General features: G+C 28.4%; 1 protein-coding gene across 1 annotated transcript; it reads right to left on the reverse strand.

Annotated features, from left to right (window-relative positions):
- Positions 1-570: 570 nt before the first annotated feature.
- LOC145740709 (DNA-directed RNA polymerase III subunit RPC2-like) lies at positions 571-13,213 on the reverse strand. The gene is made up of 25 exons (XM_082558539.1): positions 13,129-13,213; positions 12,413-12,587; positions 11,998-12,154; positions 11,759-11,882; positions 11,536-11,591; positions 11,214-11,352; positions 10,720-10,824; positions 10,230-10,394; positions 9,614-9,724; positions 9,144-9,305; positions 8,379-8,586; positions 8,035-8,145; positions 7,286-7,484; positions 6,617-6,790; positions 6,026-6,153; positions 5,573-5,637; positions 5,315-5,459; positions 4,677-4,858; positions 4,153-4,269; positions 3,724-3,832; positions 3,056-3,196; positions 2,492-2,621; positions 1,979-2,092; positions 1,345-1,474; positions 571-867 (listed from the first exon to the last, which is right to left on the reverse strand). Exons 1-25 carry the CDS (start codon positions 13,192-13,194, stop codon positions 691-693), a joined length of 3,390 nt encoding a protein of 1,129 aa, XP_082414665.1. The 5' UTR covers positions 13,195-13,213; the 3' UTR covers positions 571-690.
- Between the last annotated feature and the right edge of the window lie 483 nt (positions 13,214-13,696).

Raw genomic sequence — 13,696 nt, forward strand, 5'->3', positions numbered from 1 at the left:
TACAAAAAGGCACGACCGCTTATACGAAGTGTGAATGACAATAATTTTTAAGCCAATTTTTAATTTGTGTACAAACCTTTATCTTATTATTTATATCTACTGTAACTACCTGTTTTGAAAACCTTAATATGTTAAAATCACTTTTATATACCTTAATGAAAAACATTTTATAAAATATATAAGACATTGTTATAAAAAAAAGGAATTTACGTACTGATATTTCTGTATATACCTAACTTATAATTTCCTTGAATATTAAAATTAATAAAATGTATTATTGTGAGTTAACCAGCTCTTTAGATTTATTGAAATAAAAAAGGAACATTAACCAAATAATTTATATGATTGACATTATTTTGAGGCAAATAAATCACCATTTGAACATAATTGTATAAGAAAAAGAACTTGGTAAATTTAAAAAATGGAAATATCAGCAGCAACTGGTAAAATAATCACAAACAAGATGGCAAAATTTAGAATAAGTATTTACGAAAAAATGTGAACCCAAAAAATTTTTTTGCTCCAAAAATAAATTTTTTTTTTTAAACTTAGTAAATTTTTCAGCAGCAATTGGTTAAAAAATATAAAAATGGTAATAAACTAATAGAAGAAAAGTGTTTAGGAAAAAATGAAAACCAAGAAAAAATATTTTTAACCCCAAAAGTTATAAAAAAAATCATTTTTTTATTCCTATTCTTCATCATATCTTTTAAGTTGTAATCTTGGTATAATGTTCATAGATGTTAGTTCTTGAAATAATAACTTGCAAGCATATGGAATCTTTAAAGTGGCCACGTTCTTGGAGGACTTACAGTAGGTACACCAACCATCATAACCCAACAAACCACATTCACCACAGACGTCCACCTTTAACCAAATATTTTGAATTAAATTTTTTTATATATAGTTATCCTCAAAATGTGTTTATCCATTATCTCGGCCCAGTCTTGAACTGATTTTGGCAGTGATTAAGGGTTGCTCAGCAGGAGTTCATACCATTTATAATGCCTTACCCAAGGGTGTCACAGCATGGAAGCAGTGGGGATCGGAACCCAATAACTTATGTATTAAAGCAAAGTGTTCTGACAACTACAACATGTTATTCTGATACTGGCAGAAAGTCGCATGGCAATGCATTTCACTACATAAGGTCATGGGTTTAATTCTTACTGCTTCCACAATCATAGAGCCTTCAAGAATTTGATAATGGTATTAACTTGTTTGCTGAACCCATAGAAACAATGACCAGGATAATTAAGCAATCCAATGACAGTGAACCAACTTTTGAAAAACACAGACAAAGTAAAAGCCCAAACCAGGGATCATAAATTTTAGAACCTCTACCTCAAACTGATCACTGGAGATCATGAGACGCTCCAGTAACAACATAGCAGCACCATATCCAATTAAACAATCTCTTTCCATTTCTCCTAATCTTAAACCTCCATCACGGGACCTACCTTCAGTTGGTTGTCTGTTTTAAAAATTATAGTTTTTAAAGATTTTGGTTTTTATTTATTTATGATGTGGGAAGACTAACTTCATGACCTAAACATTGAATAACATCAATTACCTCAACCCATTCTTGAATTGACCTTGGCAGTTTGGAATATCATAGATTTAAAAAATTTGATATTAAGTTTTCATTTTTGTTTTGGCTAAGCAGAAGTTTATACCATTTATCGGGCCTTGATCAAGGGCGCTACAGCATAAAAGCAGTGGGAATCTAACCCAGAATCTTATGTAGTGAAGCCAAGTGTTTTAACCACTACACCATGCTGCCAGCTAAGATTTACTCAAATTGTAACTGGGATTCGACAAAAACAAACAAATATAAAAACATACTGGGATATGTTTTTAAATCACATTTAGCTTAAATTTAATTAAAATTTCAAGCAAAAACTAAACTAGAAAATCCACATGTTTATAACTAACAAATGCTAATACAAAATGAGAAATTAAGTTAAAAAAAACTGACCTAGTTAATACAGCTCTGGGTCCTCGAGCTCTTGCATGCATTTTATCCAGAACCATATGCTTTAGCTTCTGATAATAAACTGGTCCTTGATAGATATAAGCTTCTAAAGATTCACTATATATAAAATAAAAGTTTTAACTAAATTTATAAATATTTCAATTTTGAATTAAAGATAACCTAAATATTTTATACTCTAAAAGGAGTTTGATTTTTTTGGGGAAAAAACCCTAATTAGTGTATGTGAAATTGGGTTAATTTCCAATGCCTCCATGTCATTGTGCCTTTAAGTAAGGTGATATAAATGATACCAACATCAGACTACCTCAAAACCCATTACCAGGGTAATTAGTGGGAAATTATAATCAATAATATCCCAAACAGTCAAGGTCAACTTAAGCCTAGGTCAGGGTAACAAATGTTACTTTTTATTTAGACCGTGAAGTTACCCCTGTCCACATCGAGAATAAAGATCCACAATGAAGATATTATTAGTGTTAAAAGATTCCTAATTACCCAGTAATTCCTGAAGTAAGGCAATCTTTCCCTTGATAGTTAAATCCATGATCAATTAAGATTTGTGACAATGTTTCAACTTTATCTCCACCAAAAGCTGTTCCATAATGAAATTTGGCTTCAATTGCACCTAATTAAATATAAAATATACAAGTGATAAAACTCTTTAGACTGTGACCTACTAGCAATATTTGTGTGTTACTTGCATGCATTCTTATGAAATTAAAATAGTATTTAATAAACTTGTCAGACTCCAGTTGTTTGCCTGTTCTGAAATTTTTATATCAAAACTTGCAAATGTTATGTTAAAAAAATGCACTAAAAATTATCTTTATATTTTATAAATCTTGTGCAGTTCAAAGTTAAAGAAACAATTTTAAAAGTAAATTGAAGTCACTTTTCTGGATAATGATGTTACAATAAAACAAAAAAATAAGTTTTATAGAATAATGACTTCAAAACTAAAATTTTTTATATCAAAAAATTAAAAAAAAACAAATACCAGCTATATATTCTATAATACTTGTCATAAAAACACAATGTAAGTTAGAATAATCAACCTACCAGCTTTACTACCCAGCAACTCCAACAACTTTCCAACTGTCATTCTGGAGGGATAACCATGAGGATTCATGATTACATCCGGACATATTCCATGATCATTAAACGGCATATCTTCTTGTTGGGCTATTAAACCTGTTACTCCTGGTAATGTAAATAAGTTGGTGGTTAAAAAGGATTTGGATTTGGAATTGCCTTATAAAAAAATTTATTGATCTAAAATATAAGTAGTATAGTTTAATTTTTTTTCAAAAAGCCAGTTATACAGTTACAAATTGAAGACATCTGATTGATAATTTGGCAACGGTTAAGACATTAATTTATATCAACAAAAGTCTCAAGTTTTATTTCCAATACCTAATCTACGTTTAAAAAAATTTAAAACTAACTTCTGTTAAGAATAAATTTTATATTTTTTTAGAATATTTTTTTGAGAAAAATTACTTTTTTTAAAATATTGCAATATTGGGGAATTAAGTTGTGGCATTAAAAGACTACCAAAATAGGGCATTAAAAAACTATAAAAATATTTAACATTCAATATCAACAGGTTAAATTTTTCTTCAGAAAATGTGAGCCAAATAATAAACAAGCAATCGTACTAGCTCAAATTTTCCACAAAAATTATATATACAGCATTTTAAAAAAGGTTTATTTCAATTATTTCTCACCTTTTTGTCCATGCCTACTGCTGAACTTATCTCCTAGTTCAGGTCTTCTTGTTTGCCTTAGTAATAACTTAATCAAGAATGCTTCTTCATTATTGGATGATACCATTACCTTAAGATAATAAATTTGAACAAATGACCGCAAGTAAAGCAATTAATATATAAGGGAACTCCCTAGAAAATATATATGCATGTACAATTTAAAGGGCTTTGAAATTAAAAAATTGTCATTTAGGGTGTGCAGGTAAATTATTGCTGGCAAATAAAAGTCGCAAAGTGCAACCATTTTGTAACATTTAAAATGACACCTGAAGTGCGGGCATTGAATTTAATAGTATTGGTTATATTATAAGTAAAATAATGCCAATAGGTGGTATGTTATACTTTAAAATTTAAAGCCTTTCTATTAGATATGACACAAACTAGACTTACAGTTTCAATCATTGAAGGAATTGGACCTCTATACGAAGATGGAGTATCTTGGTATGAAGCGGTTTGTTCCTTTCCTATTGTGTTTGTTCTGGTCGGACATGACTTGTTCACCAATATCTGAATATAAAAATAATATAAGTAATTCAAAGATAAACAACAAATTAAAACTAAAGTTTATAAGTCAATTTATAAAGAAAAACTTACATCCTAACAATATTAAGATAAAAATGCTTAAAATCGATCCAACATTTTTTAAAAAAGCTAAAAGTTAATTCAACATTTTTTCCTTACAAATATGAATTAAATGTGAATACATCTATAGGTATTATTTTTGTCATTTTTTATTAGAAAATAAATAACAAACTACACAAAATTTCCTCAACTTCATTAATAAAAAACGGAAAAAATTAAAAATAAAACATAAAAAATTAAAAAAAAATTCAACATTATATTTTAAGTTGAAATACAAAAAAATCCCCAATAAAAAAACTTATATAATTAAATAATTAAAATGTTAGTTCCACCTGTTTACTTTCCACCCTAATTCCAGGCATAACAATTCCATCAGCATCCAAGCATTTATGTTTCCATATCGGTTCCCTCGTTTCAGCATCTAATGATGGTCCCATCACCCGATCGAAAGTTTGGTTGGCATACCTCTTTAAAATACATTTCTGGTTTCTGTACACTAAACATCTTCCATAACCTGAAAAATTACATTTTTTAGTTGTAGTTTATGTTTTGTTTCTTTTGTTAAAATACCTGTAAACTAAAATATATTCTATATTAGGACAAGATACAAAAAAAACTAATAGTTTAACATCATTAATATTAAACAGATTTTCTTAAAGAAAAATATGGTTTCACTACATAAGGTCCAGAGTTCGATACCCACTACTCTCATGCTGTAGTGCTTCTCAAGTAAAGCACCGTAACTGGTATGAACTCTTGCTGAATCATACTTATCAGCAGCTTAATAATCATGCAATTAGAAACTATATTCCAAATTGCCAAAGTCAACTCAAGACTGGGTTTGGGTAACTGATGTCAAGTTATGTTTAGGTTGTGATGTCGACCTTTTTACATTAAAGATGAAGATATAAAGATTTATATAAAAAAGACCCCAAGTGCCATTTAAGTGTTAAAATTGGGTACTATTTACCTCTATCTACTGAAGCCTTATTTAGTACAAGTGCATCCTCAATATCATATCCACTATAACTCATAACAGCTATCACAGCGTTCTGTCCAGCTGGAAGTTTGTCGAAGTTAATAAGTTCAATGGTTCGTGATTTTACTAACGGGGCCTGCATATAACAAAAAAAATTATTGCAAAAATTTTAAAATGTTTAAATTCTTGTTTTTTTTTTAAAAAATCAGTTTAATATATAATAAATACCCTGTAAGCATTTTTAATTACCTGTGGATAGACTAACAAATACATTAAAGTATCAATTCTCTTTTGCTGATTATAACCAATGGTACCTAAAAATAAGTTAAAATTATTTTCTTGTAATATAGGTAAATAATAACTATAAAACTATATAATAAATTTGATACAGGCATCTATATATAATGAAGCTTTGTAGACAATATATATATGTGTATATATGTAAAAGTATGCTTAATTTAGACATTAAAATGACAGTTGTTTGTGGTGTGTGAGTAAATTAAAGCAAGTAAATATAAGTTGTAAGTTGCGACAATATTATGACAAAAAAGCAGCCCATAAGATTGGCTGTCAACTAGTTTGTAATTATACAACGTGAATTTCTTATAATTGCCTTTATCACATTATCTTTATTTGTATAGTTCAAATAATTTTAAGGTACATAAAACGATAATTTTTTAAAATATGAAATCCAATACCCACCCATTGCTTGTTTTCCCATAGCACATTGATAAGTGTTCCTGGGTGACTGGTTGTGATGTGGGTAAGCTATTAACCCTGCACAAACTCCCAATAATGTGAAAGGTTCTATCTCCAAGTGGGTAGTTTTACTAAAAAAATAAGAAATAGTTTTTTTAGTTTGCACATAATATATTTTGAATTTTGAAAAAAATTATTATAAATAATACTTTTAAGCAGTTCATTCAAAGTATGATTTAAGTTTTTTTAATTAATACTAGTCAATAGCCCACACTACAAATGACATTTTAATTGCTATAATATGTTCGCAACTCTTAACTAATATTTGCTAACGATTATTTTCCTGCGCACCACAAACAGCAGTTTTTTGAAAGCCTATAGATTGGAAATAAATACCTACATGATAATATACATATTGTCCACTAAGCTTCATTACATATACATAGATTTACAGTTTATTCACAGGTAATATAAAATAATTAAAAGTAATATAAACTAGCATAACTTAATAAAAAAATTGTTTAAAAAACACAGAAATCAATATTAATTAAAATTAATTTCTGTAGTTAAATTTAATATTAGTATTAAACTCACAAATTGATAAGTTTTTCCTCTAATGCAATATTGCAATCATTCTCCTCATTCACATCCAAGTATTCAACTAATCCTCCTTTTAAACAATCCTCAAACGACCTTAGACCCCGTTTTATTTCTTCAATGTGTTTCTCATTAATAAGAGGTTGGCGGTTTCGAACAATTATGTAAGGTCTGTAAAATAAAATTAAATAGTAAAGCCAACAACTAGTTTATTTTTTTGTATTATTTATTTTTGATGTGGAAAGGTCGACTTTATGACCTAAACATAGAGTAACATCAGTTACCCGATTCAGTCTAAAGTTGCCTTTAGGAGTTTGGGATATTATATAGAATAATTGCCAGATGATTAAGCTGATAAATAAGTGCTGGCTTAAAAGAAATTAATACCATTAATAGTGCCTTACAGGGGGTTTACAGCATAAGAGCAGTGGGGATCTAACTCATGACCTTATGTAGTGAAAGCAAGTGTTCTAACTACTACACCCCGCCATTGGCATGGTAACAATTCTTTTTAAAAAACAGTTTAAAAGTGATGATAAATTAATAAGAAAAATGTTTTTTTAAAGTTAATGAATTATAAATAGACTTAACATTAAATACAATATAAAGAGGTCAGTAAATATTTAATAATCAAAAAACATCCATATATTTTAATATTAGTATTACCTGCACAACCTTCCTCCATCAGAAGAAACATAAACCGTTCTATGAGCTCTGTTAATACAAACTGAAATAAAATCATTCAGACATCGATTCCTTCTCATTAACCTCAGTGTTTGAACCAAGTACTCAGGGTCTCTTACTACACCAAGAACAATTCCATTAAGAAATACAATATAGGATAATGGGGAGTGAATTTGTTCTCCTGGAAATTTAAAAGAATTTAGTGATTTTAAAAAAAAAAACAAGACTATCAAAACTTTATTTTAGTACTAATATGTTGCAGCATCTTAAAGTGCAATAATAGTTATAGATTTTATAAGATTAACAAAGTGTGTTAAAAAATTGACTTTAACAAAAATGGTGGAAAAACAGATACTATTAAAAGGCCAACATCATAACAACTTACAAAAAACATCTAAAAAACAAGGGTGCAAATTATTTTTCCAACCTAAGATTAAGATTAAGAACTTTAATATAAAAGCAGTGGGTACTTGAACCCAAGACAAGACATATTGGTGCAGGACGCTCAACAATTTCACATAACACAACAAGTTTATAATAAAAACTAGTTAATAGCCCGTTCTATAGGCTTCATTTTACTTGTTTTAAAATGATTGCAACTCCCAACTAATATATGCTTGCAACAATTTACCAGCACACCATTCAAAGCAGTTTTTTTATGGTCTATGGATTAAACAAATATATATTTATAAACTAAGCTTCATTATATAAAGATGACAATATAGACTTACCACTAAGCATATAAATATCCTCAACTCCAAGGTTGAGTAAAAGTCTTGCAGTTGGTTTTTCTTCAACATCCACTGTGATATGAGTCATCAATGCAAGGTTTTTTACAAGCCCTGTCAGAGTAAAAACAATTAATATATATGTATATATTAACCTTAAAAATAGGACAAGAGTTAAAAGCCTAATAAATTTAAAAAATAAGGGCAGAATTTCACTTATTGTTTATCTAAATCCACATATTTTTTTTTTATTTTATTTTTTTTTAATCTAAAAAATAGTAACAAAATTTGAATTAAAAATTTATACATTAAATTTTAAAAGTGCTTACTTTATTTAAAGTACCTACCACATGCTTCTCCTTCAGGGGTGTCTGATGGGCACAGCATCCCCCACTGTGAAGGTTGAAGTGACCTTGGTCCACTAACTTTCCTCGTTTTCTCAAACTGGGATGCAATTCTGGTCATCATCCCAAGAGCTGAGATGTAAGATAGGCGAGTGAGGACCTGGGTGACTCCTTTACGTTCCATCTTGAAACGTTTAACCACCCAGTTGCCCTAAAGACAATTTAAAAAGTAAAACTTTAAAGTAATTTGTTAACAAAATTGTATTGAAAAAAATAAAATAAAATTTGAAAAACAAAAATTTCGAAATAAAACTTTGAGACTGGGTTTAGATAATAAATGCTACTATGTATTTGGACGTTACTTTATGTTAAGAATTAAAAATAAAAAAGTATAAAAAAAATGGAACTTTATGTAGACCTTATCAAGTTGGAAATAAATAAGTACAAAAAAAAAATTATTTTAAAGTTGTAAAAAAATTAAAAAACATGGCTTTTTAATTTGCTTTACCAAGAATTTAGACCTAAAAATTTAACCCTCAAGTAAGGTGTTATAAACGGTTTAAACTCTTTACCGAGCCAAAAACCAAACAGAGGTTAATTATTGAACATTATAACCAATAACATCTACCAATGTTACTCTATGTTTAGGTCATAAAGTCGGCCTTCTAACATCAAGAATAAATAAATACAAGAAAAACGTTGATTTTAAAAAGGCAGCTGCAATTATTATTTAGCAATTCAATTATCTTAAACTTGTAACAAACTTACTGTAGAAATAGCATTAACAAGAGCTTGTGTTATTAGATCCTGTCTCATATGTCTAACAACATCAAACTGTGCAGCCCTTGGTTTGGGAATGGTGAGGTCAGCTATCTTTTTCAACTCACTATTAAATCTTTTAAACACATCTTCAAATAGCAAGGAGACAAGCTGAAAAAATAATTTGTTTAAAGAAAAAAAGATTTCAAATATTAAAATATAGTTTGTAATGTTTGTAAAAGCATTACAAAAAAAATTAAAAATAAGCTTTCTTTTTTAACTAATATTGGGTATTTATTGCGTTATTATTAAAAGCACAAATTAATATTTTCTTCATAGTTAGAACTTATTTTTAAGTAAGAAAATACTATGTATTAAAAACAGTTTAAGAAATATCTTGGTAAGCAATATACAAGTAAAATATTAAAATATTTAAAAGAACTCTTTCCAAAAAATGTCTAAATATTTTAACTACTCACCCCTCCAGCTAGTTCCATTCTTTTATTTCCATAATAATCTCGATCATCCACCTCCAACTTACCAAGCTGAGTGTAAATTATTCGACGTATCATTATAGCAAGATAGACAGCCTGTAATGAAAAAATGTTGGGTTTATATCATTAATATTTCCTTTACAATACAAGTATTTATGCCAACTGTGAAAAAGTATTGTAAATATTATTCACATGTTAATTTTTTTTAAACTTTGCGAATTTAATTGTTTAAGGGAAATACCTTTCTGTACCCCATAAAACTAGAGTCCTAAAGGGCAAACACAATATTACCAGCTACAAAACATGCAGTCACTGCTTTGATGTTGTAGCGCCCTTGAGTAAGGCGCTATAAACGGTATAAACTCCTGCTGAGCCAGCACTTTATCAGCAGCATAATTATTGGCAATTATAATCTATAATATCCTCAACTGTCAAACGCAACTTAAGACTGGGCCGGGGTAATTGTTGCTACCTATAAGATCATAAAGTCGATCTACCCACTTGAGAATCAAGATATATATATAAAAAGAATATATAATTTAAAAATTGATTTACTTAAAAAAAATGTAAAATAATTTATAGAAATAAAAATTACAATAACCTTTGAATGATAATTCCAATTTTCGACCGGAATATGAGCTAACAAAGTAGTAGCCAACCAATCACGTGCCTCGTCTGTTCGTGACCTTCGTACAACCCCCCATATTCCTCGCTGTCTTTTAATTTTGTATCCGATAAAAGTTGAAGCTTGGAGTTGGGTAAAAACCTGAAAAAATGAGGTTTAAGTAAAACTTAGTTAAAAATAAAAATGTGTTTAGAAAAATCAGTCGATTTTTCATACTGCAAGAGATTAAAGCATTTTTTAAATTTGTTTTTGTTTAAATTATCGGATTACAGAGAATAGGTTGTTTTAAAAAGTTTATTTTACATTTAAAAAAGTGATAAAAAAAATATTTTTCAGCCTTTCTTTTTAATTTGAAGAACAGTGGTTAAACCATTTTTGTACTACATAAAAATGCATAAGTGACCCTTGTGTTTAAAACAGTTTCTTTATATTTGAAAAAAATTTAGAACTTTAAAATGCATTTTACCTCTAACTTATGACATTCCTCAATAGAAGGAGCAAACAACTGCATCACATTTTCATCTGTGCCAATTAATTGCATTATCTCCTGATCGCTCTCTATCCCCATTGCCTGGTCAATAAAAAAGGTAAGTTAGGTTTTTTATTAAATTTCATATATTAATTGAATAGGGTATTTTGTATATCTGGCCTAAGGTGTGTGTTCTAACATGACATAAAAAATTACTTGCATTTTGAGCTTATTTGTCAAATAGCTTTTTTTTAAATGATACAACATTATAGCAGTGGGTATTAAACTTATCATCTTAAAGTTAAAAAATAAGATACATTGTATCTTTGGTCTAAAAACAACAGAAATTTATCTCACATAGAAATGCTCCAAAAATTAATACAACAATACTGCAGTGGAAACTTTTGCCATTTGCGGTTATTTTAAGACCAATATACATTGAATACTTTCTTTATATAAACCTTTACTAGAAATACAGCAAATTAACTTACTTTAAATATGATGCAAACTGGCATATCTTCATTAAGAGCATTCTGTTGCATGTAAAACTTTCCCTTTTTCTGTAGAATATTAACTCTTGTCTTTTTCTCATGGGTTGAACTATGAACAGAACACGCACAAAAACCTTTTCTGTACAACAAAATTAAATATTTTTTTAGGCAGCAGAAATTAAACTAAAATTTTACTTTATGTTTTCTAGAAAAAAATTAGTATAGCCTATTAAGTATTTATTCGAATAAGGTTCATGCAATAAAACAGTTAAATAAAAATGTAGTGATAAGAAAGTAAAAATGTAAATATAATAAGGAGTACCTGTCTCTTTCAACTATCATTCTGTTTTTTGACATTTGTTCTTGGATTAAAATAACCTAAACAACAAATATCAGATTTTTTAAAGATACTACAAAAAGAAAATTTAAAGATACTACAAAAAGACTATACCAAATAATTGGAAAAACTACATTTTAAAGTTTCTTTTTAGCAAAAAATTCGGTTACTAAAGTAAACCTGTTAACATCAAATAGAATCTTTTCACCTTTTCTACTCCTTTGGCCACAAAATAACCACCAGGATCATAAGGACATTCGTTTAACTTTGCCAACTCAGCTGCATTCTTATTGGTCAATACACAGTTCGAACTTCTTAACATGATTGGCATTCTGAAATAAAAAAAAATTTTATGAAAACAAACTTAAAAACAAAAACAAATTATTTACTGGCTATACATAACTATGGAAATTTATTAAAAATATAGTTTTCAAAAAGTTAATTTACCGTCCGATTGGCAGTCCTTTTCTAATTACTCTTTGCTGCCCCCTAGTGTACTCGATATCAACAGTTATTGCAGCTGAGTACGTCATGTCACGAAGTCTGCACTCGTGTGGCGAGACTGCTCGAGTGACGTTAAAACTTTCTTCAATGTCTGGGACACCTAGTGATCAAAAATACAAAACTGTTAGGTCCTAAATAATAAAATACTACTTAGATATAGTTAAACGAAAATTAAGATATTTTTAATAAAGTTTTAAAAATATATAGACTTATTAAATATTAATATATTTGTTTTCTTAATCTATTTCTATACCAAATACTTTAATTTAAATAAACTGCAAAAATCTAATTTTTAATTTAACTGTGATTAGGGAAAACATTTTAGGTAATTATTCTAAAAGAAGCGTTTCAGGCTTACCAACATGTATGTTAAGATATTCCAAATACCAGTTTGGGTCAGCATCACTTAAGACTTTGCTATTTGCTTTCACTATTTTCTTTATATCCACATTTATGAAATAATTAAATGAGTCTATGTGTTGTTTCACCAATCCTTTTACTTTAAGAAATTCAGGTAATAATAACCATTTCTCCTGAAAAAAAGGTTAGTTATTTTTAGTTACAAAGTTTAGTTTTATCAACAGTGTGGTGTAGTGGTTTAGAACAATTGGCTTCACTACACGAGGTCCTGGGTTAAATCCCCACTGCTCTCATGCTGTAGCGTTCTTGATAAAGGTGCTATAAACAGTATGAATTACTGCTGAGCCAACACTTAATCAGCAGCATATTTATCAGGTATTTATATTCAACAATATTTAAAACTGCAAAAGGGAACTCAAGACTGGGTCAGAGTAACTGATGTTACTCTATGTTTGGGTTGCACATTTGACCTTTCCACATCGAAGATAAAGATATATACAAAAAAACTAATATAAACTGACATATATCAGATATATAAACAAAATACAACATATATCTGCTGTTATATAAAAGTATGATGCAATATAGAAACAATGCTTTTACATAATATCACAAAAATATAATGATGTAGGTGTAAGTTCTTTTTGTAAGTTCTTTTTATTCGATTTTATTAAAAATTATAAAGTTACAAAAGTAAAAATAATAAAATAATACCTTTACTTCTGCAACTGGTTTTAATAAATCTTCATCATAAATATTTGGTTTTTCCTCTATCGTCATTTTTGTTAAATTAAATAAATCACGGTTTGTCAAATTAATTTTTTTCCAACGCACGTGTTCAATGCATAACAAACATGTTGCCAAATAATTATTTAAAATTTAATAATAATATAAATTAATCAAAGTTTTTGTTTTCAATTTCTTTTTTAAACTTTTTTTAATTTTTATTAATTTAAAATAAATTTAATTTAATAAACACTGTATTTAACTATTGAAAAACACAGTCAATTGAAGTATGCAAAGCTAGTTAGTGAATTTGAGAAACAAGAGAGTGAAAATAACAAAAATATAATCGATAAAGCGAGAGAATTAGTTATTTAAGAATAGAAATATCAAATATGTTTCTCTTTGTAAAGAAGCTTTAAACAAACATTAAGCAAAGTTTTTCTAAGTAAAGAAAACCAAAAGTTTAGGCGTGAGTTGAATAAAGTTGACCTTACTAGGTTTGCCTAACCTAAATTTAAGTTGTTTAGGTAGATTTATTCAGATATTATTATCTTTA

Source organism: Corella eumyota, chromosome 1, assembly GCF_963082875.1.
Source record: "Corella eumyota chromosome 1, kaCorEumy4.1, whole genome shotgun sequence".
In the NCBI taxonomy this organism is placed as follows: Eukaryota; Metazoa; Chordata; class Ascidiacea; order Phlebobranchia; family Corellidae; genus Corella; species Corella eumyota.